This window comes from Centroberyx affinis, unplaced genomic scaffold (genome assembly GCF_046629955.1).
Source record: "Centroberyx affinis isolate AG114_WGS23_722 - 3 ecotype Tasmania unplaced genomic scaffold, CSIRO-AGI_Caff_v1 ptg007007l_1, whole genome shotgun sequence".
NCBI classification, from domain to species: domain Eukaryota; kingdom Metazoa; phylum Chordata; class Actinopteri; order Beryciformes; family Berycidae; genus Centroberyx; species Centroberyx affinis.
In genome coordinates, this window is record NW_027283549.1 from 40,001 (window position 1) to 63,320 (window position 23,320).

The 23,320-nt window shown below is 42.8% G+C and overlaps 1 protein-coding gene across 1 annotated transcript in view; it reads right to left on the minus strand.

Moving 5' to 3' along the window:
• The window catches only part of LOC139639254 (palmitoyltransferase ZDHHC14-like), a 30,294-nt gene that overhangs the window by 4,428 nt on the left and 2,546 nt on the right, over positions 1 to 23,320 (minus strand). Inside the window, exons 3-8 of the mRNA XM_071513331.1 lie at positions 17,860 to 18,020; positions 11,057 to 11,215; positions 8,963 to 9,100; positions 4,638 to 4,686; positions 1,864 to 1,966; positions 605 to 714 (exon numbers count right to left, since the gene is read on the minus strand). Of these exons, the coding sequence (XP_071369432.1) occupies positions 605 to 714; positions 1,864 to 1,966; positions 4,638 to 4,686; positions 8,963 to 9,100; positions 11,057 to 11,215; positions 17,860 to 18,020 (720 nt within the window). The remainder of the gene's footprint in view (positions 1 to 604; positions 715 to 1,863; positions 1,967 to 4,637; positions 4,687 to 8,962; positions 9,101 to 11,056; positions 11,216 to 17,859; positions 18,021 to 23,320) is intronic.

The following is a 23,320-nucleotide window of genomic DNA, read 5'->3' on the forward strand; positions in this document are numbered from 1 at the left end:
CAAAGAAGATCTCAACTGACTCCTCTCCTCATTAAACACAGAAACTACAATTCACACACAGGACTGCTGACAAGGGAAGAAGAGAGCAAGAAAGAGAAGAGGAAAATTAAGAGACAAACAGTGGAACAAGAGATAATGAGAGGAAAATAAAAATAGACTGAGAAAAAAAAAAATAGAGATAAGGAGAGAGAGACAGATGAACAGAGACATCACCTTACAGGATTTCTGGGTAACGAGGTCCTTCAAACTTTCAAAAATTCAAAAAAGGTATCTCTCGCTGCCACTTGGGGTCGCCAAAGTGCGAAGTGGCCTAGAGCAGCTTTACACGCATGCTGCACAGCCGAACTTTATTCAAACCCACAGAACTTTATTTGAAATTGTAGTCAAGACCCCAAGGTTTCCAAAGACACCAAACATGTCGGGCTGAATTACAGGGAAATGTGTAGAAAATGACAAACAAGACATCTAGATTTTTTTTCCATTTGGTGGAAGATACAGAATATGGATGTGACACTGTGGATGTTTTTTCTAACTTTGAAGCTACTTAAGGGGGAAATTTAAGTTGAAGGGTTTAGATGCTGAAGTGCAGCAGAGACTTACTGACCTGGGAGGCAGCGGGCCGCACAGAGCCGCACAGCAGTTGGTCAGGATGTTTCCATAGCTGTAGGGGTTGTAGTTATCCTTCCCTCGCTTGGTGGACCAGGACCCTTTAATCTGGACCAGGACAGACCAGAACCAGACCAGGATAGACCAGACCAGACCAGAACCAGGACAAGACCAGACCAGGGACAGTCCAGGGACAGACCAGGACCAGACCAGGAGCAGGAGGGGACCAGGGACAGTCCAGGGACAGACCAGGCGCAGGAGGGGACCAGGACCAAACCAGGACCAGACCAGGACAGACCAGGACAAGACCAGGACCAGACCAGACCAGGACAAGGACCAGGGACAGTCCAGGACCAAACCAGGACCAAACCAGGACCAGACCAAGACAGACACAGAAAGAGAGGGAAAATCCAGTTACTGCATGAAATGAGCATGACTTGTTAACACCAAATCACGTGTCGGTGGCACATAAAGTGTTAGATCTCAGTTTTCCCAGCAGGAAACGGTTCCATGAAGGAGACAGGACTGTAACCAGGCAGTAGAGTCTCAGTGAAGCAGCTCAGGGACAGTCAGGGTGTTGTGGTCGGCTGCTGGATGGACGATAAGTTTGACTTCAATGCCGGAGACCGGAGTTCAATTCCCAGCTTGTATAAATGAAATACCGTATTTCCTCTAATAGTGGCCGGTAGTCAATTAAAAGCCGGGTCTCCGATAATGTCCGGGGCCGTGGTCGACACGAACAAATAAAGGCCGGCCCCAAATAGAGGCCAGGGAAAAAAACAAAGGAAAAAACAACGGTGGATACCGGTAAACTCCTGGTGCCTGTTATATAATGTAACTGTAGTTTGTAGTGACATACAAGTGCCACCAGATGGCGGTATGCCACAAGACGGCTCGGCCTGCGGAAGTCTCTGGAGCGTGCCGTCGTCCATTACCGTAATTATCGGTAATGCGTCACGGTAACAAAAAAACGGATACCTAACGAACCCCAACAGAAGCAGATCAGAAAACAAGGAGGCTTCATACTAAAATATGAGCAAATATACTTATCAAACAGAGGGAATTAGAAATAAAGGCCTGTCTCTAATATAAGCCTGCTTCCAATAAAGGCCTGGTGCCCTCTGCAGCTGAGGGAAATAAAGGCCCGGGCCAATATTAGAGGAAATACGGTAGTCCTCATTCTGTTGGGGACCGCCTGGAGCCCTCTGTGGGACCCCCTAGGTTGCCCCCGGACCCCAGGTTGGGACTGGTACTCACGTCCTCGTTGGTGGTCTGGTTGGAGCTGATCAGGTAGGTGTGGAACCCAGACAGACCGACGATGGACCAGACGGAGAAGAAACACACCACCACCTCCAGGACGGTGGAGAGCAGCGTCAAGGAGAAACTCAACAAGTGTTCCAGACCTTAAAGGATCAGTTTGGTGGTTTTGTTCCTCTACATAATCCCTCTCTTCCTCCTGTAGCTGTTGGAGAGTATTGTCTATGGCTGTTGGACCCACAGAGAGTATTGTCTATAGCTGTTGGACCCACAGACAGTATTGTCTGTAGTTGTTGGACCCACAGACAGTATTGTCTCCAGTCAGCTGTCAGTTGAAGCTCCGCTGCCTCTTGCTGCAACAATGAGTCCAAACTGTTTGTCAGAATATTCCAGAAAAGCCGTTTGTGTCTCCACAGGAGAGAGGAAACAGACTCAGTTCCAGGAAATCACAGAACTATTTTTCTCTGCCGCAGCACAGACCGCTGTGGGGTGAAAGGCGGTTCCTGGCGGAGTGATCTGGTTCCGGACGGTCGGTGCCGCCGCTTTCCGGGCCGCGGAGAGAAATACGTCGGTCGCTCTCTGTATCGTTTTCACAAACGACTTTTCTGGAATATTCTGACAAACAATTTGGACTCATTGTTGCAGCAAGAGGCAGCAGAGCTTCAACTGACAGCTGACTGGAGACAATACTGTCTGTGGGTCCAACAGCTACAGACAATACTGTCTGTGGGTCCAACAGCTACAGACAATACAGTCTGTGGGTCCAACAGTTATAGACAATACAGTCTGTGGGTCCAACAGTTATAGACAATACAGTCTGTGGGTCCAACAGCTACAGACAATACAGTCTGTGGGTCCAACAGTTATAGACAATACAGTCTGTGGGTCCAACAGTTATAGACAATACTGTCTGTGGGTCCAAGAGCTACAGACTATAGTTACAGGAGGAAGAGAGGAGTTATATAGAGGAACTAAATCGGCAGAATTATCATTATCTTTCCAGATTCTAATAAATTGTTTAATGAAATTCCCAAACTTTCCAAGACCCGGAAGTGATCAAAGGACCCCACCGCCCCCCGCCCCCCTCCCCCCGGGCCGAGTTTGACCTTGACAGTGCATTGTGGGACATATTGACCAGGGAGTGGTGATTGCATCAAAGCCATTGATTTAACAGACAGCCCTCTGCATAGAAACACAATGACACACTATTAACTTAGAGAGAGAGAGAGAGAGAGTAAAATATGTATGAGGGGAATTCAGTGCCCTAATTTATCCACAGGAGTTGACTATGTGCCTCAGCTCTATGAGAGGGTTAACAGAATAAGACTGTCAGTGTGTGTGTGTGTGTGTGTGTGTGTGTGTGTGTGTGTGTGTGTGTGTGTGTGTGTGTGTGTGTGTGTGTGTGTGTGAAGTTACATTTGTATATGTGCATCTATACATAAGACAGGATGAACCTTTATTGATCCCTGGTGGGGAAACTGGGTCACTGCAGTGGCAGAACAGTAATATGACATAGCAAAGAAAACAGAATATAAAACAAAAAACTAAACTAAAAACATAACATAAAAAAACGGGGTTACATAAACATATGCAACCGACAGTTCAGCATGTAAAGCAGACTGTACGAGTGACAGGTATGGGGAAAAGTATGGATCATTAACATATGGATTTACTTGCCTGTGTATCTGTGTGTACAGTGTGTGTGTGTGTGTGTCTGTGTGTGTGTGTGTGTGTGTGTGTGTGTGTGTGTGTGTATCTGTGTGTACAGTGTGTGTGTGTGTGTGTGTGTGTGATGAAAGGCCTGGTGTCTCTCAGTCTTCCCAGCTTTCCAACAGCTACACTGACTTCTTGTTAGTTTTTACCAAATATCTGATGAGAAGATTGGCAACAAAATCCTTTCTGTCTCTGGTAGTTAGCTCTGTCCTGTGCTTTAGCATGCTAACACTTTAGCATACAGTATGCTAAGTAATCGTAGGTGATTAGCATTATCCAAAGTATGAAGATAAACCTTTTAGTAATTCAAGGTTGGTATTGGTTTTTATTCTATGGCCTGCAGATTCATAACTTCTGAAAACAAAATCTCAGTCTTCAGTCCTCTAAACCACTGGTTCTCAACGTGGGGTCCGGGGACCACCAGGGGTCCTTGATGAAGTATTAAGCTTCACCATTATTTAATTTACTAGAAGTTAACACAATTAGAGAATGTAGAAGAAAGACTGTTTTGATCAAAGTTTCTCTGTTATCTCTCTACCTACAATACAGACAGACAAAATCATATCTCACAATAAAAATATTCTCAGATGTGGGTCAGAGAGACATATTCACATCAACTGTGGCCCTAATGGATATTAATTAATTATTAATTATTAAATTAAGGGTCCATGATATGAAAAAGGTTGAGAATCACTGCTCCAAACAAGCCTGGCAGGTTTAGATGCATCATCAATTAGCTAGTTCTCACTTTTAGGATAATGCTAATCAGCTACAGTTACTTAACACACTGTATGCTAAGGTGTTAGCATGTGCAGCGGATCAGAGTATCCAATCCTTTCATTGGATACTGAGTAAGAAGATGAATGGGACAAGCTGTTGGTTTTAATGCTTATTCACTTCCACATATGTTAAACTTAACTATTACTTTTTTTTTTTTTTAAATCTCACCTTTACAAACTGTGTTTTTTTCCGTTTCCTCCTGTTTTACTGTTTTATATGTGTCAAAATGAAACTGTGAACTCTTGGCTCTCTAACCAGCTGTAGCCACAGTGAAAGGATATCTGGCTGGACTGTCTTTGAGCGCGCTGAGGAAGCCGGTCCGGTTCGATCCTGCAGGACACACAGACAGAGGTGTTGGGGTTAATTTAGTTTAGTTTTACGTACAAAAGATAATCTGACAGTTGGTTCAGATGAGGTGATTTATAAAAAAAAACCTCAACTCTGCAGGAACAAAGACAAATCATCAGGAACAGAACGAACTGGAGAAACAAAACTTGATACTCAAACACAGGAGAGGAAAAGCAAAATGTAGAAATGACAAGGGAATAAATGAAAATAGATTTGGGGCAGAACATGAAATCAAAGGGACAGTGTGAGTGTGGTTGTGACCGCAGGGTGACGTCACGTGACGAAGGCCATGCCGCCCAAAACGTTTGCTGGGATAAATAAAGCACAAAACTAAAAGAAAAGAGAAGAGTGTGCGACTTGAATTGTCCTGGAGAGCCAAAACAAAAAAATGTATCTAAGTTAGATGAACTGTTGTAAATATATTTTGATGATGATAATTTAATCACATAAATACACACAAATAAAGAGGCACTTCCACTAATAAATAGATAAATAAATCTCCTCAGCAGCTTTTATTTGATATACAGATCTCATTTTCTCCCAAAATACCAGTTACTGCCTTCTGGCTGCAAGACCTCATCATGTGTTTCCACTGCAAACCAAATTCCCCTTAAACTATTTGACTTGAGTTAAAAAATGTAATTGAAGTGAAAAACACTGAACCCCCCTATACCGATACAACAACAACAACACCAACAACCACAACACCAACAACAACAGCACCACCACCGACAACAACAACAACACCAAGAACCACAACACCAACAACACCCACAACACCAACCACAACATCAACAACACCACCAACAACCACAACAACTACAAAAACAAAAATAACAACAACCACAACACCGACAATGACAACACCAATACGAATGCCAACGACACCAACACCAGCACCCGCCGCACAAACAACAACGACAACAACAACAACTCGAGGACCCAGTTTCCTCAGTATTCTAAATGCAGAGCTTCTAAATGAAGGCTGCTTCTGTCTCTAGCTCTCAGGCTGAGCAGCAGACAACAGGCTGAGTGTCTGGAGGAAAACACGAGTTCAGCAGACTGTCTGCTGGCTGTTCACTGTTTAGACATGAGGAGCTGAACCAGCTGCAGGCTGATGTTCCCTGACTGTGTCCAGACTGTTCCCAGACTGTGTCCAGACTGTGTCCAGACTGTGTCCAGACTGTTTCCAGACTGTGTCCAGACTGTGTCCAGACTGTTTCCAGACTGTGTCCAGACTGTGTCCAGACTGTTTCCAGACTGTGTCCAGATTGTGTCCAGACTGTGTCCCGACTGTGTCCAGACTGTGTCCAGACTGTTTCTAGACTGTTTCCAGACTGTGTCCAGACTGTTTCCAGACTGTTTCCAGACTGTGTCCCGACTGTTTCCCGACTGTTTCCCGACTGTGTCCAGACTGTTTCCAGACTGTGTCCAGACTGTGTCCCGACTGTTTCCAGACTGTGTCCTGACTGTTCCCCGACTGTTTCCAGACTTTGTCCAGACTGTTTCCAGACTGTGTCCCGACTGTTTCCAGACTGTGTCCAGACTGTGTCCCGACTGTTTCCAGACTGTGTCCTGACTGTTCCCCGACTGTTTCCAGACTTTGTCCAGACTGTTTCCAGACTGTGTCCCGACTGTTTCCAGACTGTGTCCAGACTGTGTCCCGACTGTTTCCCGACTGTGTCCAGACTGTTTCCAGACTGTGTCCCGACTGTTTCCAGACTGTGTCCAGACTGTGTCCCGACTGTTTCCAGACTGTGTCCTGACTGTTCCCCGACTGTTTCCAGACTTTGTCCAGACTGTTTCCAGACTGTGTCCTAACTGTTCCCTGACTGTGTCCCGACTGTTTCCAGACTTTGTCCAGACTGTTTCCAGACTTTGTCCTTATTGTTCCCAGACTGTGTCCCGACTGTTTCCAGACTGTGTCCCGACTGTTTCCAGACTTTGTCCAGACTGTTTCCCGACTGTGTCCAGACTGTTTCCAGACTGTTTCCAGACTGTGTCCAGACTGTTTCCAGACTGTTTCCAGACTGTGTCCAGACTGTTTCCAGACTGTGTCCCGACTGTTTCCAGACTGTGTCCAGACTGTGTCCAGACTGTGTCCCGACTGTTTCCAGACTGTGTCCAGACTGTGTCCAGACTGTGTCCCGACTGTTTCCCGACTGTGTCCAGACTGTTTCCAGACTGTGTCCCGACTGTTTCCAGACTGTGTCCAGACTGTGTCCAGACTGTGTCCCGACTGTTTCCAGACTGTGTCCTGACTGTTCCCCGACTGTTTCCAGACTTTGTCCAGACTGTTTCCAGACTGTGTCCTAACTGTTCCCTGACTGTGTCCCGACTGTTCCCCGACTGTTCCCCGACTGTGTCCCGACTGTTTCCAGACTTTGTCCCGACTGTGTCCCGACTGTTTCCAGACTTTGTCCAGACTGTTTCCAGACTTTGTCCTTACTGTTCCCCGACTGTGTCCCGACTGTGTCCTGACTCTTTCCAGACTGTGTCCAGACTGTTTCCAGACTGTGTCCAGACTCTTGCCTGTCTCTTTCCTGACTCTTTCCTGACTGTGTCCTGACTCTTTCCTGACTGTGTCCTGACTGTTTCCAGACTGTGTCCAGACTGTTTCCAGACTGTGTCCAGACTCTTGCCTGTCTCTTTCCTGACTCTTTCCTGACTGTGTCCTGACTCTTTCCTGACTGTGTCCTGACTGTTTCCAGACTGTGTCCAGACTGTTTCCAGACTGTGTCCAGACTCTTGCCTGTCTCTTTCCTGACTCTTTCCTGACTGTGTCCTGACTCTTTCCTGACTGTGTCCTGACTGTTTCCAGACTGTGTCCAGACTGTTTCCAGACTGTGTCCAGACTCTTGCCTGTCTCTTTCCTGACTCTTTCCTGACTCTTTCCTGACTCTTTCCTGACTGTTTGGATCTGCAGGCCAGGAGTTTAACTGGGAAGGACTGGAAGGAGAGTTTAGTCCAACACTGTAACTAACTCCTCTGAACAAAAGGCAGCATGAGACACACAGGACAGGATAGGAATATATGGGACAATAACCGGTATAACTATACAGTATATCATGGTTAAAAAACAATAACGGCAATCACACCGCCCCAAATTTTTATTACCACCGTGATAACCGACGACTTGTTGGGAGGCTGAATAACAAACGTAAAAAGTCAATATTTTACATAACTATTTTACATACCCTATGTTCTACAGTCTTACATTAAAATGTGTTTAAAAAAAGAGGAATATCTTGTGATTGATATGATAAGTTTGTTTTTTCAGTAATTCAAGCATATTACAGTGCTGCTTCTACGGTTTTCATCTTACTAATAATTATCTAGATAATATTGTATATTGAGATAATTTTGGCCAAGATATTCGTACTGTGAGATTTTCATATTGTCACAGGCCAAGCTAGGAAGTAAACTTAACTGAAATCCTAAACTCTATCTTACCTTTATCTTTCTATGTATGTGTGTGTGTGTGTGTGTGTGTGTGTGTGTGTGTGTGTGTGTGTGTGTGTGTGTGTGTGTTTCATGGGGACTTTCATTTAGTGGAAGGATCAGAAAATTATGAATATTTCCTTGGACATTATAGCATATATAACTTATGTTCTTTATGTAACTGTAGATTGGCTGAATTTAATTGGCTTAAGTTGGACTATTTGGACCTTTTGTTTTTGGGGGGAGGTTGAGAACATGCTGACACACTCAGTACAGGAGAGCCTATGGACTGTGCCTTCTTCCCAGAATGCCTTGCTCTGGGGTTTGATTGATCAGTGACAGGAAGCAGGAGCGGCAGCCTCCACATCAAACCCAGAGGCTGCAGAGTCAGCAGCTCTCCTGACAGGCTGTCAATCAGAGGCAGGGGGGCGGGGCTGAGGAGGAGGGGGGCGGGGCCGATCGATGGCAGAGCCTCGTCTCATCCATTACACAGATGAGGAGGAGGAAGAGGAGGAGGAAGAGTTACAGCAGACAGAAAGGGTTCCAGAAACCAGAAACAGGGAGACTAAAGCCAACAAATATTAAGATTCAGAGAGATTATTTCCTGCATTCTGGTGACTTTTAATGTAGAAAATAACAATGAAAATATAATACAAACTTTCAGTGAGGAAGCTGAATTTGTCCTTCCACAACAACTGAAACTTCCTGCCATGTTTCTTGACTCGAGAAGAACCAGTGTAGAAGTGTTAAAGTATCAGAACCAGCATCAGTGTTTTGTGAAAAGAAAACCCAAAAAAAACAGTGTAGCGTTACTCACTGAGGATGACGTGGGTGATGACGAAGGCGAAGATGAAGAGGGTGAGGAAGGAGAGCGAGAGGATGAACAGGTAGAAGAAACGGTAGTTCCTCCGTCCAACACAGTTCCCCACCCAGGGACAGTGGTGGTCAAAACGCTCTGAGGGAGAGAAAGACAGAGAGAGAGAGAGAGGGGGAGAGAGAGAGGGGGAGAGAGAGAGAGAGAGAGAGGGGGGGAGAGAGAGAGAGAGAGGGAGAGAGAGACACACACAGAGACAGAGAGAGACAGAGAGAGAGAGGGAGAGAGAGACACACACAGAGAGAGAGGGAGAGAGAGAGACAGAGAGAGAGAGGAAGGGGCGGGGGAGGGAGAGAGAGAGAGAGAGGGAAGGAGAGAAAGAGGGAGAGAGAGGGAGAGCACAGGGAGAGATTTAATTGATTTAATTTAATTGAAAGACAGAGAGAGAGAGAGAGAGAGAGAGAGAGAGAGAGAGAGTATCCACTGTTTACTTTGTTGTTAGATCCTTTTGTTGGTTGTCCTGAGACGCTTTGGCAGTTTTGTTGTTATGACATTCATGCCAATAAAGCAAATTGAATTGAATTGAAAATTGAGTTGAGAGAGAGAGAGAATCTTGAAACTAAAAATCTTCATCTCTGTCTTTAAACCAGAAAATAAACAAAACAACCAGAAGTTTTCTTGTCAGGAAAAAATGGTTAAAATTGTCAAAATATGGATTACATTCAATTCAGTTTAAGGGCTTCCCATAGACAACCAGTGTATTGATCAATGATCAATGATCAGTGAATTCACTAAATACAGTATGTGTATAACTATATACAGAAATAAATAATGAAACAAACTGTATCATATCTGACTGGCACTGACTGGCTGGTATCTGATTTTTAATATAGGCCAATATCAGCCCGTATATCTGTGTAATCCTAATGCACACACACACACACACACACACACACACACACACACAGACACACACACAGACACGGGGGGAAGAGAGAGAGAGAGCGAGAGAGAGAGAGAGAGAGACAGAGAGAGAGAAGGAGAGAGACAGAGAGAGAGAGGGAGAGGGAGAGGGAGAGTGGAGAGAAAGACAGAGAGAGAGAGAGGGAGAGACAGACACACACACACACACACACACACACGGGGGGAAGAGAGAGAGTGAGAGAGAGAGAGAGGGCGAGTGAGAGAGAGAGAGTGGAGAGAAAGAGAGAGAGAGAGAGACAGAGAGAGAGAGAGGGAGAGGGAGAGTGGAGAGAAAGACAGAGAGAGAGAGAGAGAGAGAGGGAGAGACAGACACACATACACACACAGGGGGGAGAGAGAGAGAGGGAGAGAGAGAGAGAGAGAGGGCGAGTAAGAGAGAGAGAGCGGAGAGAAAGAGAGAGAGAGACAGAGAGAGAGAAGGAGAGAGACAGAGAGAGAGAGAGGGGGAGAGGGAGAGTGGAGAGAAGGAGAGAGACAGAGAGAGGGAGAGGGAGAGTGGAGAGAAAGACAGAGAGAGAGAGAGAGAGAGGGAGAGACAGACACACATACACACACAGGGGGGAGAGAGAGAGAGGGAGAGAGAGAGAGAGAGAGGGCGAGTGAGAGAGAGAGAGCGGAGAGAAAGAGAGAGAGAGACAGAGAGAGAACTGAGTAACTTCGAAAAACTTCCTCCTGACAAAAAACTCCTTTATCTCCTTGGAGAAAAACGTGAGTGAGCCTCCAGCTGCTGTTTATATCACATGCTGTGAAAACCTGAGACAGGACAACTGACCCAAATATTTTCAATTTTTTCCTTTGTGTGTGATTGAATAATTGCAACTTTCTATTGTTCAATTATCTTTGTTGTTATTATTGCTACTTTTTCTTGATTATCACTGTTTTGCTTTGGCAACAGATAATGTTGTATTTAATGCCAATAAAGCTCATTTGAATTGAATTGAATTGAATTGAGAGAAGGAGAGAGACAGAGAGAGAGCGACGGGGAGAGGGAGAGTGGAGAGAAAGACAGAGAGAGAGAGAGGGCACACACACACACACACACACACACACAGACAGACACACACACACACACACACACACACACACACACACACACACACACACACAGCTGACCGACACAGTTGTCACACAGGCTGCAGTGTGAGGTGCGAGGCGGTCTGAAGATCTTGCAGGTGAAGCAGTACTTCAGCTTGACCGTCTGTCCGTTGATGAGCACCTCTCTGGTGCGGGGGGGCGGTCTGTAGCCCGGGCCGCTGGGACAGCCCGCCGCGTCTGCAACACACACACACACACACACACACACACACACACACACACACACACACACACTGTCAGGACAGCAGAGAGAACAGCATCTGAGAGCAAAACAAAACAAGAAGGAATCCATGACTTTTTCTTCTGGATAAATGTCTGTTTTTCCCTTCTGTTCTGAACACCTGCTGTTTAAATGGGAAAACTATTCCATGAAGATAGAACACTATAATAATAATAATAATAATAATAATAAACTTTATTTGTATAGCACCTTTCATACAAGAAATGCAGCTCAAAGTGCTTTACAACAAAGAAATTCCATGCACCAAGTGCTTCACATAAAACTTGATAATAATAGTGAAAATAAGATAAAGAGGAGAATAGAATACATAGAATTAGGGCTGGGCAATATATCGATATTATATCGATATCGAGATATGAGACTAGATATCGTCTTAGATTGTGGATATTGTAATATCATGATATGGCACAAGTGTTTTCCTGGTTTTAAAGGCTCCATTACAGTAAAGTGATGTCATTTTCTGAACTTACCAGACTGTTCTAGCTGTTCTATTATTTGCCTTTACCCACTTAGTCATTATATCCACATTACTGACGATTATTTATCAAAAATCTCATTGTTAAATATTTTGTGAACATACCAATAGTCATCCCTACAATATTGTCGCAATATTGATATCGAGGTATTTGGTAAAAAATATTGTGATATTTGATTTTTTCCATATCACCCAGCCCTACTTACAACTGAACATTTAGCCCACTTCGTAGAAAATACCGAGATATATATCGTGTATCGCCATTCAGCCTAAAAATACAGAGATATGATTTTTGGTCCATATCGCCCAGCCCTACATAGAATGCATCTTCACATGGAAATAGACAGAATGAGCATAAAAACAGGGCCACAGGTCTGTGGTCCATCATGGGGCCTCATAATTCAAGGATATGAATCCTCTGAGTGTATAGATCTACTGTTGCAGTGAAATCATACAGGAAAGCAAGTTCTCCAGTTATCAATATAATAATGAACAGGCTATAATATTGTTGCTGAATGATACTTATGAATATGACATTTAGCTTACCCAGGTTTGAGCTCTATACACACACATCAGAGCACACAGGCTTACAATTAACTATCTAACCTCGCATGATATTTTTTTTTTCTCTTGATAGATTACACTGTGCTGCACAAGACAGTCGTCAACAATTGTATCCCTGTGAGTACGCTTGGAATATTTTTCAGACTATAACAAGTTTTTGAATGCCTGATAAAAAGTCTATTCCTGGGTTGCATTACTGAGATCAGCTGGTTAGACCCTTTCACTCCACCAGTTCTACCTTTTACCCAGCTCATTGCTTTGATATGATGCGGGCTGTACAGTTTCATTCCATATGTGATGACTGCTGTAAGCGAGGAAATTTGTTTATCAGCTTTGCATGTGTAATGTTCAGGGTTATAGGGCCACACATTTCTTGTTTAGGGCCACCAAAACCTTGAGGCCGGCCCTGCATTTTGACGTCAATAAACCAAAACCACATTCATTTTGAGACATTAGTATAATCACTGAAAACAAAGCAGACCCTCAGTGTCAGCCTCTACCAGCCTCTACTCTGCATCCTCCATAGTTTCTCCTTCACCTGGTGGATCTGGAGGGAAATCTGCTGGATCGCTTTACGGCACAAAACAGGAAGAGGTTCTGTTCTTCCAGAGCAAACGGAGATAAAGCTGAAAGAGTTTCTGGCAGCAGATGGTGGAAGGAGGGAAAGGAAAGATGGAGAAATCATTCATGTAACCTGCACCCAGAGACTGTCTTCCATTTGTTTTGGTCTTGTGATCACACTCTCACAAGCATCTGTTGTTTTATTCTGGACTCTATCTATGATGCTTTTGTACTTTGCTTGAAGGATGTTTTGCTTGGTTTTACAAATTATAGGAAAGAATTAGAAAAACATTTTTTTTCTGTGTAATCTCATCATATTGCTGGCCAAGTTTTATACCCATAAATGTAAGCTGTTAAAAACAAACCCTTTTTTTGTACCTTTAAAAAAGGAAGCAGAGTCCTACATTAGAACATTTTCTACCTCATGGAAGAGAAAAGCTGTGAAAACTTTAAATTTGTGCTCCAAATTTAACATCTTAATATAATTTTTACTGCACCATTTTCATTTTGTATTTGTTTGTGTCAAGCTTTGTTTGTAACCCCTGACTCTGTATATTTATATGTCTGTTATTCTTTGATACTGTTCTGTTACATTTATGCTTTTGGATAATTTTGTATATCTGATGATGATGATGATAATAAAAAAAAAAAAAAAAAAAAAAAAGAGTGACCTGAACAACGATGGAGAAATCACTTCCAACATGTTGATCCTCTTCAGGGAGGGGGAGGTGGGGGGTGGCAGGAAGCAAAGGGGCTGATGGGAAATGTAGTCTTAATGTGGAGAAACACTAGAACTAACAATACTACTGGAGTGAGACAGAGGAGACCGATCAGCTCCAACATGGACTCACTGGTTTACAGTCATTAATTCATGTGATGATAATATACTGATTGACAGATGAAGCACCTTTAAAATCATCTGTCCTACATTTTACTGTTATTTTATTTTCCTTTATTTTCCTTTATTTACCAGTGGTGGTTGTGGTGTTTGTTGCAGTGATGGAGCGTCACTGCTGACTGAAGACAGAGGGAACGACATAAGACACACCACCCAGTCTAACCCCCCCCCTACACACACACACACACACACACACACACACACACACTCCTCCACCCCCCTCTGTACTGCAGCCCACCAGCTCTTGAGCATGATGTATTGCAGTCAGCACATTTTCTCCAGCTTCTCGCCTGATGGGATTTACAGCAGCAGCCTCCTGGGAAACAACAGCATGGTGTGTATCCATCTGCCTCACACACACACACACACACACACACACACACACACACACACACACTGCAACACACACCTATTCAACCATACACAATGTATCACACATCTATTCAACCATACACACTTCAACACACACTTATTCAACCGTACACACACACACACACACACACACACACACACACAGGACTGGTTTCCAGTTTAGTGATTGGTGTGTATCGCCATGGTGTGTATCCATCTGCCTCACTCACACACACACACACACACACACTGCAACACACACCTATTCAACCATACACAAACTATCACACATCTATTTAACCATACACAACAACACACACCTGCTTCAACCACACACACAACTACACACACACACACAGACAAAGATAGGACTGGTTTCCAGTTTAGTGACTGGTGTGTATCGCCATGGTGTGTATCCATCTGCCTCAGTCACACACACACACACACACACACACACACACACACACACACACACTGCAACACACACCTATTCAACCATACACAAACTATTACACATCTATTCAACCATACACACTACAACACACAATTATTCAACCATACACACAACTACACACACTTATTCAACCATACACACAACTACACACACTTATTCAACCATACACACAACTACACACACTTATTCAACCATACACACAACTACACACACTTATTCAACCATACACACAACTACACACACTTATTCAACCATACACACTACAACACAGACCTGCTTCAGCTACACACACCACCACACACACCTGCTTCAACCACACACACACACACACCTCCTACATATCAGTCTCAGAAGCTGAAATGTGACAAAAGCTCCATCTAAATGTCTAGAATATAAAATGTAAAATATAAAATGTAAAATATAAAATGCAAAGGTGACGTTGGGATTTAAAGCGTTTCATTCGTCCGCCGCCTCGTCAGACAGGAAGTGAGGATGTTGTTTCAAGATGTGCGTCAGAGAATAAAGTCCTGACCGCCGACTGTAAACAGCCACTGTAAAAATAACTGCCAACTATTTCCATCCTTCCTCCTCTTCTCACACACTGGGCTCGGAGTGTGTGTGTGTGTGTGTGTGTGTGTGTGTGTGTGTGAGAGAGAGAGAGAGAGACAGAGAGAAAGGGAGAGAACGGGAGAATGTGTTTGTATGAATGTGGTTTTTGTGTGTTTGTGTCAATTTGAGTGTGTGAGAGGGAGAGAGAAAGAGAGAATGTGTGTATGAATGTTTTTTTTCTGTGTTTGTATGAGACTGTGAATGCCTAAATGTGTGTGTGTGTGTGTGTGTATGTGTCAATTGGAGTGTGTGAGAGAGAATGTGTTTGTGTGAGTGTATGAATGTGTGTGTGTGTGTGTGTGAGAGAGAATGTGTGAATGTATGAATGTGATAGAGATGCTCTGCTGTGACAGAGATACTGTGAGTGTGTGAATGTGTTTTGTGAAAGAGAGACAGTGTGTGTGTGTGTGTGTGTGTGTGTGTGTGTGTGTGTGTGTGTGTGTGTGTGTGTACTGTGTGTGTGTGTGTGTGTGTGTGTGTGTGTGGGTTCTCTCCTGCTGAGAGAACCAGACGGAGAACGATGCCCAAACTTGGTCATTCTCCAAGTCCCGGCTCTCTGTGTGATTGACAGTTCTGTCGCTGCCCAGACTCAAACCGTCTGAGAGAAAATAAAACGATAAACAAAAAAAAAAAAAACAGTTTCCAAAAATAGATCTAGAAGCTTCTGCAGTGAAGTTCAGTCTCAGCGGAAAAACGACTGAATCGTCTGACAGTTTCTGACGGAACAAAGATCTAAAACTAAAAAGATGACAAGAACTAGAGAGAGGCTGGACACACACACACACACACACACACACACACACACAAGAAATGTCCAAAATATGGTTACATCCCAGCTGCATTAACAATGGTAGTTATAGTGATGATGGTAGTGATGAAAACTAACAGTGATGAAAACTAACTGATGAAAACTAACTGATGAAAACTAACGGGAATGAAAACTAACGGGGATGAAAACTAACAGTGATGAAAACTAACGGGGATGAAAACTAACTGATGAAAACTAACGGGGATGAAAACTAACTGATGAAAACTAACGGGGATGAAAACTAACAGGGATGAAAACTAACGGGAATGAAAACTACCGGGGATGAAAACTAACAGTGATGAAAACTAACGGGGATGAAAACTAACGGGGATGAAAACTAACAGTGATGAAAACTAACGGGGATGAAAACTAACGGGGATGAAAACTAACAGTGATGAAAACTAACGGGAATGAAAACTAACAGTGATGAAAACTAACGGGGATGAAAACTAACGGGGATGAAAACTAACAGTGATGAAAACTAACGGGAATGAAAACTAAGTGATGAAAACTAACGGGGATGAAAACTAACGGTGATGAAAACTAACTGTGATGAAAACTAACGGGGATGAAAACTAACGGGGATGAAAAGTAACGGGGATGAAAACTAACGGGGATGAAAACTAACTGATGAAAACTAACGGGGATGAAAACTAACGGGGATGAAAACTAACAGTGATGAAAACTAACTGGGATGAAAACTAACGAGGATGAAAACTAACGGGGATAAAAAACTAACAGTGATGAAAAACTAACTGGGATGAAAACTAACGAGGATGAAAACTAACGGGGATAAAAACTAACAGTGATGAAAACTAACTGGGATGAAAACTAACGAGGATGAAAACTAACGGGGATAAAAACTAACAGTGATGAAAACTAACTGGGATGAAAACTAACTGATGAAAACTAACGGGGATGAAAACTAACTGGGATGAAAACTAACAGTGATGAAAACTAACTGGGATGAAAACTAACGAGGATGAAAACTAACGGGGATAAAAACTAACAGTGATGAAAACTAAGTGATGAAAACTAACGGGGATGAAAACTAACGGGGATGAAAACTAACGGGCTGTCTGTCTGTCCAGTGCTGTATAGAGCTATGGTTGAATGAAACTCCCTTCCAGCTCATATTTCTAAAACTCAGAATAAAGCTTGTTTCAAAAAACAAAGTGAAGCAACATCTCATGGCTGTTTCGCATCAGATCTTAGTGTGTATTGCTGACTTATTATTTTAATTTTATTCATTTTTACTTTTTTGTGTTACTTGTTTTTGTGTGTTGGTTTTTTTTCTTTGTCATATGCTTTGTTCACATTAGATCTTAGTGTGCATTGCTGACTTATTATTTTATTTATCTATTTATTTTTATTATTTTTTTTGTCACTTGTTTTTTTCTTTTTTGTGTGTTGATGGTTTCTTCCTTATGTCATATGTTTTGTGTGGACCCCAGGAAGAGTGGCTAATGGGGATCCTAATAAAATAAAATCAAAACGGGGATGAAAACCACAAAAAAAGTCAAGAAACCTACAGTAACAGTGATGAAAACGAATGGCGAGGGGCGCATTATAATTACATTTAAATCTCTTCTACTTTGCTCTTTTCCACTTATGTTTTTTCTGTTTCAATGACTTCGCCTGCTGCTTCATTTAACTGTAAAATCCCTTGGTAACATTATTTTGGAAAGTATAATTATAATCAAATCAAGTCAATTTGTAAAACATTTTTTATGGCAATAAACTTGCCGCAAAGGGCTTCACCGAGCAACAAATAACAAAGAAATCAGTAATTTTAAGATGAGGCCAGATTGTGTGTGTGTGTGTGTGTGCGTGTCTGTGTGTGTGTGTCTCCATGGTTACCGATCTGTCTCTCCAGGTCGGCGGCCTCGTCCGGCGTGGCGCGGGGCAGCACCCCCGGGTCGCTGAAGCTCGCCCGGAACAGCATGCCCATCACAAAGAAGAACAAAACCCCCCCGATGGCAGGGATGGCCGGGGTCAGGTGGGACGCCAGGAAGGGACAGCTGCAACACACACACACACACACACACACGCTATCAGCTGTGTATAGGGAACAAGAAAACAAACACACACTCTCAGCCTATACTGAGAGGGGAAAAGCAAACGAACACACGCAGCCTGTAAGGAACAAGAAAACAAACTCAGTCTCGGTTCTCAGATGTTTTTGTGTCTCGGACCCCAAACACACATGAAGAGCCACAGAGCTCCGGCTGATGGGAGTTCATCAGAGAACCATATGGGAAGATTTCTGTTGATTTAGTATTGAATTGTAGAGCTGTCTAAACTGTACATGTTGACAGTAAAACCTAAGGCATTCTTATACATTCTCTACTTGGGATCATTTTAGGGCTGAAAGATATTAACAAAAAATCTAATTGGGATTATTTGACAGAATATTGCAATTGCGAGTTAAACATTTTGTCTTGTGATACATTTTTTAGAACTTTGTAGATTTTTTTTTCTTTTTAGAAATTGTTTAGGGAAAAATGATTTTGTTAAAAAAAAAAAAAAAAAAAGATTACAGTACCTGCAGCTCTACAACCCCTTGTTCAACAAATCCAGTTTGGACCGAACTCTCTCGGAGATTTGGAAATTGCATCAGTTCATATTGTGATTTCTATTTTTTTTGTTCAATTAATTGTTCAGTTCTAGATCATTCGCCTTGTGAATTATAGAGATATTTGACTATTCCTAATTTAGCTAAAGAGCCCCTGGAACCCCCTCAAGTACCCCTAGAACTCCCTCAAAGACCCCTGGAACCCCTTCAAGTACCCCTAGAACCTCTAGAACCCCCTCAAAGACCTCTAGAACTCCCTCAAAGACCCCTAGAACTCCCTCAAAGACCCATAGAACCCCTAGAACCCCTTCAAGTACCTCTAAAACTCCCTCAAAGACCCCTAGAAACCCTTCAATTACCCCAAGAAGTCCCTCAAAGACCCCCTATACTCCTTCAAAGACTCCTTGAACCACTTCAAGTACCCCTAGAACTCCCTCAAAGACCCCTAGAAACCCTTCAAGTACCCCTAGAACCCCTTCAAAGACCCTACTTTGAGAATCACTGGCCAATAAAGACTAAGAAAACATGGATTCATGTGCAGTTCCTGCTTTGGTTGGTCTGTTTTTGTGAAGCTTAGACTAAAGAAGACCCACATGAACCAATTTTCACATTTTCATATCTGTTTTTATGTACGTTTGCATTTTGCTTTAGGAACACAGTAGAACCTGATCAAGACTGCCATTCACTTTTTAATTAGTGCCAAGTTTCACTCAACTGAAATTCTTCACCCTTAATCTCGGGGAATTAAGACACTTCAGATCCGTTCACACTGCAGGGCTTCAGGCTCAATTCTGAATCACTGCTCATGTCTGATTTTTTTTGGTAATTGTGCATATCTACTAGAGGATGTAACTCATATCCCATAATAATATGAACTGACAGTGATGTGCAGACTAACAATAACAAAAGATGTCACATCTGTTTTTGTTTTTTCGGTTCCAGTTTGACTGAATTGAGGCGTCAAGTCGTCTGTTGCTGCTCAGACAGGCCGACTGCATCATGACAACTGGCTCAGGTGGATGATGTCAGATGTACTTGTTGTCATGGCAACGCTGGCAAATTCTGCTTTGAGCGTTGAAAATCAAGTCTCATGTAGGTCGCACGCCTCAGGATCCAATTCTGTAGCTCATGTCCATGAGGTTCAGGAGGGAATTGAGAAACTGCGACTCCATGCAGAGACGATGTTTAACAGACAGCCATCAGCCGAGCTTAACGAGCTCTGACTGGTGGCTGTTTGTTGGTGTTTTTGGTGTTGGGATGGAAGATAATACAGGTGAGATGACAGTTTTAAACAGTTGTATCAGTAAACTCTTGGGTATTTCTAACTGCAGAGGCTCAGCTCATCGCATGAATTAAATATTGAGTCCGGTGATTCTCTTAGTTCCAACAACACTGTGCTTCCACAGCACTTTGCTGTTGACAGGTGGAGTTTTTAAAGTCAACAGAGTTTCCAAAAAAGCACTCGCGCACTCCTTCAGATGTGGACACTGTGAATTATGTAGGATCATGTCGGAGACCTGCAGGCTTTCTTCTGATCCTCCAGGTATCATCTTTAACCCTTTAACAGAAGCTGCTCCTGTGTGTCCAGGATCCTTTATTTTTGGCTTATTTAACGGATAAAATAAATCCTTTATGTGACTGCAATCCACCTGCTGATACTGTCAATACATCCCATTAATATTAACCAAGTGCTGTTGGGCAATCTCACTCATAATGTCTTTAAAAGTCTTACTATACTAAGGTCCCATGTACACGTGTCATTTCATGCGTCTCTTATCTGGATATTATCCAGATATAATTTACCAATCCAATCGCATCTCACCCTACTTTCCCACAATGTATGCAAATGAGGGAAGCCCTGATCTTCCAGGAAAACAGAAATTCTGCATATTCTACAAGTTAGACGGACCACCCGGCTCCGCTGTTTCCAACACTTAAGCGTGTCGTCCATGATGCACTGAGGAGTTCCGCAAACCACTGAGAGGAGTTTGGCTGCAGGATGAGTGATGTTTTTCCGTTGAGGGTCGACGTATGCGTCATGACGAGTCCGATGCACTTCCACTTGACTAACTTGAGGACATGATGTGATATGTCTCAGACCTCCGAAGGCGGTTTGAGCAACAAACAACAACAAACTGTCTCCAGTGTGTCTTGGTTGCATTTACACTCGGCTTGTTTGAAGCTCCAGACGCATTAAGTGGCTAAGTGTAAATGGAGTAGAAACCTCTTTGGTCTCAACAGTGTCCAGACGATTTCATGGTATGTTGTTCCAATGTGCTGCTAATCTACTTCTAGTCTACTGCTAGTCTACTGCTAGTCTACTGTCTTGTTCGTCCTGCTCTAGGTCCCTGTCAGGGTTTGGTACGTTAATTTAAAAATGTATTCCATTACAGTTACTAGTTACCTCATCAAAACTGTAATCAGTAATGTAGCTAAGGGCTCAGTGATGTATTCTGATTCATTTCAGTTACTTTTAGATTACTTAGAATTTGAAAAGAAAGAAAGAAAAATCTGTTATATTTCAAGAAAAGCATTACTTTATGTTTTTTTTTCCTTACAAGACTATCTTCATATAATGTATTAGTTTCATACTGGTCATTTAATATGATGTAAATTTACCCCAAAGATTTTATATCGAGTTTGGAGTTTATCTCCCACTACATCCCTGACTCTCCTCCTGTTACCTCGGCGATACAAGCCGCTGCTGTTACCAAGGCGACGCGAGCCGCTCGCCAGGACACACCGGGCCTGGGAGGAAACGGTTACCTTGGAAACGGGAACACCGGGGTGCCGTGTTTTGGAAGTTGTGGTGAGGAGCGGTGGGGGAAGGGAGCAAACCTCGCTCCTCCCTCCGCTTCTCAAGTCAAAGGATTTCTGATGAACGAGCTGCTGAACTTCTAACCTCCACCTCCGCTGGTTCTGCACCAGGAATTACACTTCAGCGAGTTTATTTTGGTAAATATGAACTGGAAAATGTACTTGAAACTCCAGTGTGCTGTCTGTCTTCAATAATCTGAACTGGAATATAAACTGCAAGCTCTGATATGTTTTTCTCTTTGTTCTGAACTGGACTATGTACTGGAAGCTCTTGTATATTGTCTTTCTTTATAAATCTGAACTAGACTATGTACTGGAAGTTCTGGTATGTTGTTTTCCTTTACCAATCTGAACTGGAATATAAAGCAGAGGCTCAGATATTTTACCTTTCTTTGTAAATCTGAACTGGACTATGTACTGGAAGCTCTGATGTGTTGTCTTTCCTTAGAAATGAGAGCTGGAATCTAAACTGGAAACTCTGGTATATTCTCTTTCATTACAAATCTCAACTGGAATCTTTGGTGCATACAGAAGCCCATAAAGGACATACTGTATATTCACACATTTTATTTACGCCATTTCCCCGTGAAAACAAGTTAATTTTCTTTGTTTTCTCTAGTTAATTATGTCATTATCGCTGCTCATTTCACTGCGGCTGGTCACCCCATCTCATCCTTCCGTTACACGAGGATAGAAAAAGTTAACCCTGGCGATAATAAATTATTTGCATTGAGGCTACGAGTGTGCGACCTCTCCTTCTACTCTATTATCTCCAGATAACACTTTTAGTTTTAACGACATAATTTTCTCATTATCTGGAGATGACAAAGTAATGGGCAGAGTAATTATCTCATTATCTTGAGATAATGAATTAATTGATATCGTCATGATGCTGTGGACTGACTGAAATCCTGAACACTAACAGGTCGGCCCACTGCAACATTTGGCTTTTGAATACATAGGTTTTCCTTTAGGATGTTAGGTCAGAGAAGACAATTATCTTGTCATCTCCGGAAAACTATTTTTGTCAGCCCAAGATAATGAGAAAATTATCTTGCTTTCCGGAGGTAATGACATAAAGCAAAAAGCGTTAAGATAACGACATAAATGACTCAATATCTTGAGAAAACAAAGACAATTAACTTATCATGGAAAACAGCGCAAGTGAAATGTATGAATACATGTCCTCAATGGGCTTCCATACATGTGAGCTTCTTGTCTTTCTTATACTGTGAATCTGAACTGGAATCTGAAGCTCTGGCATGCTGTGCCTGTGTCTTGTGGCATTTAACTTTGTTTTTATTGTATTTTGTTCTGTTCCATCTATATGTTCTGAGTAAATGTCTCAAACCAACGTGTTGCTCTGAGACGGAGACCTCAGTCAGGGTGAAATGCGGCTGCTCAGGTTTGACACGAGCCACTCGCAAATTCTCCATTTCAAGGTTCAAAGGAGGATGTGCCGTCGTTTCCGGGGAGCTGGTTTCACGCAGCTCCGCTTCAGCAGATCATAAATTAATGAGAAGATGCAGAGAGCAGATATGCAGCGAGGCTCCAGGGTCGTTTTAGTTCTGCCTCCTCCTCCGTCTCTGTTTTGGTCTCAGTTTGGCTTCTGCTGCCGGCTGCAGCGCTGGAACTGTCCATCTTCAGATACTTCATCACAATACACATCAGGACGACTCTTCTCTTTGTTTTCAGGGAAATCAGGCTGCAATTACACTGTTATTTTGATATAATATGTCTTCTGTCGGTGTGATAGCTCCATATGGCTGAATAAACAAAAGGAGGAAACACTGAGACAAATCCAACTGAAAACCAAGGAAACGGAGAAACAGAAGAGGACAGCGAGGTTTGATCGGTTGAAAGAGAAGAAGTGCACAAAATGGCCGAAAAAGAAAATCGTATTCTAGTTTCTTTCGCTGTATAATGTGA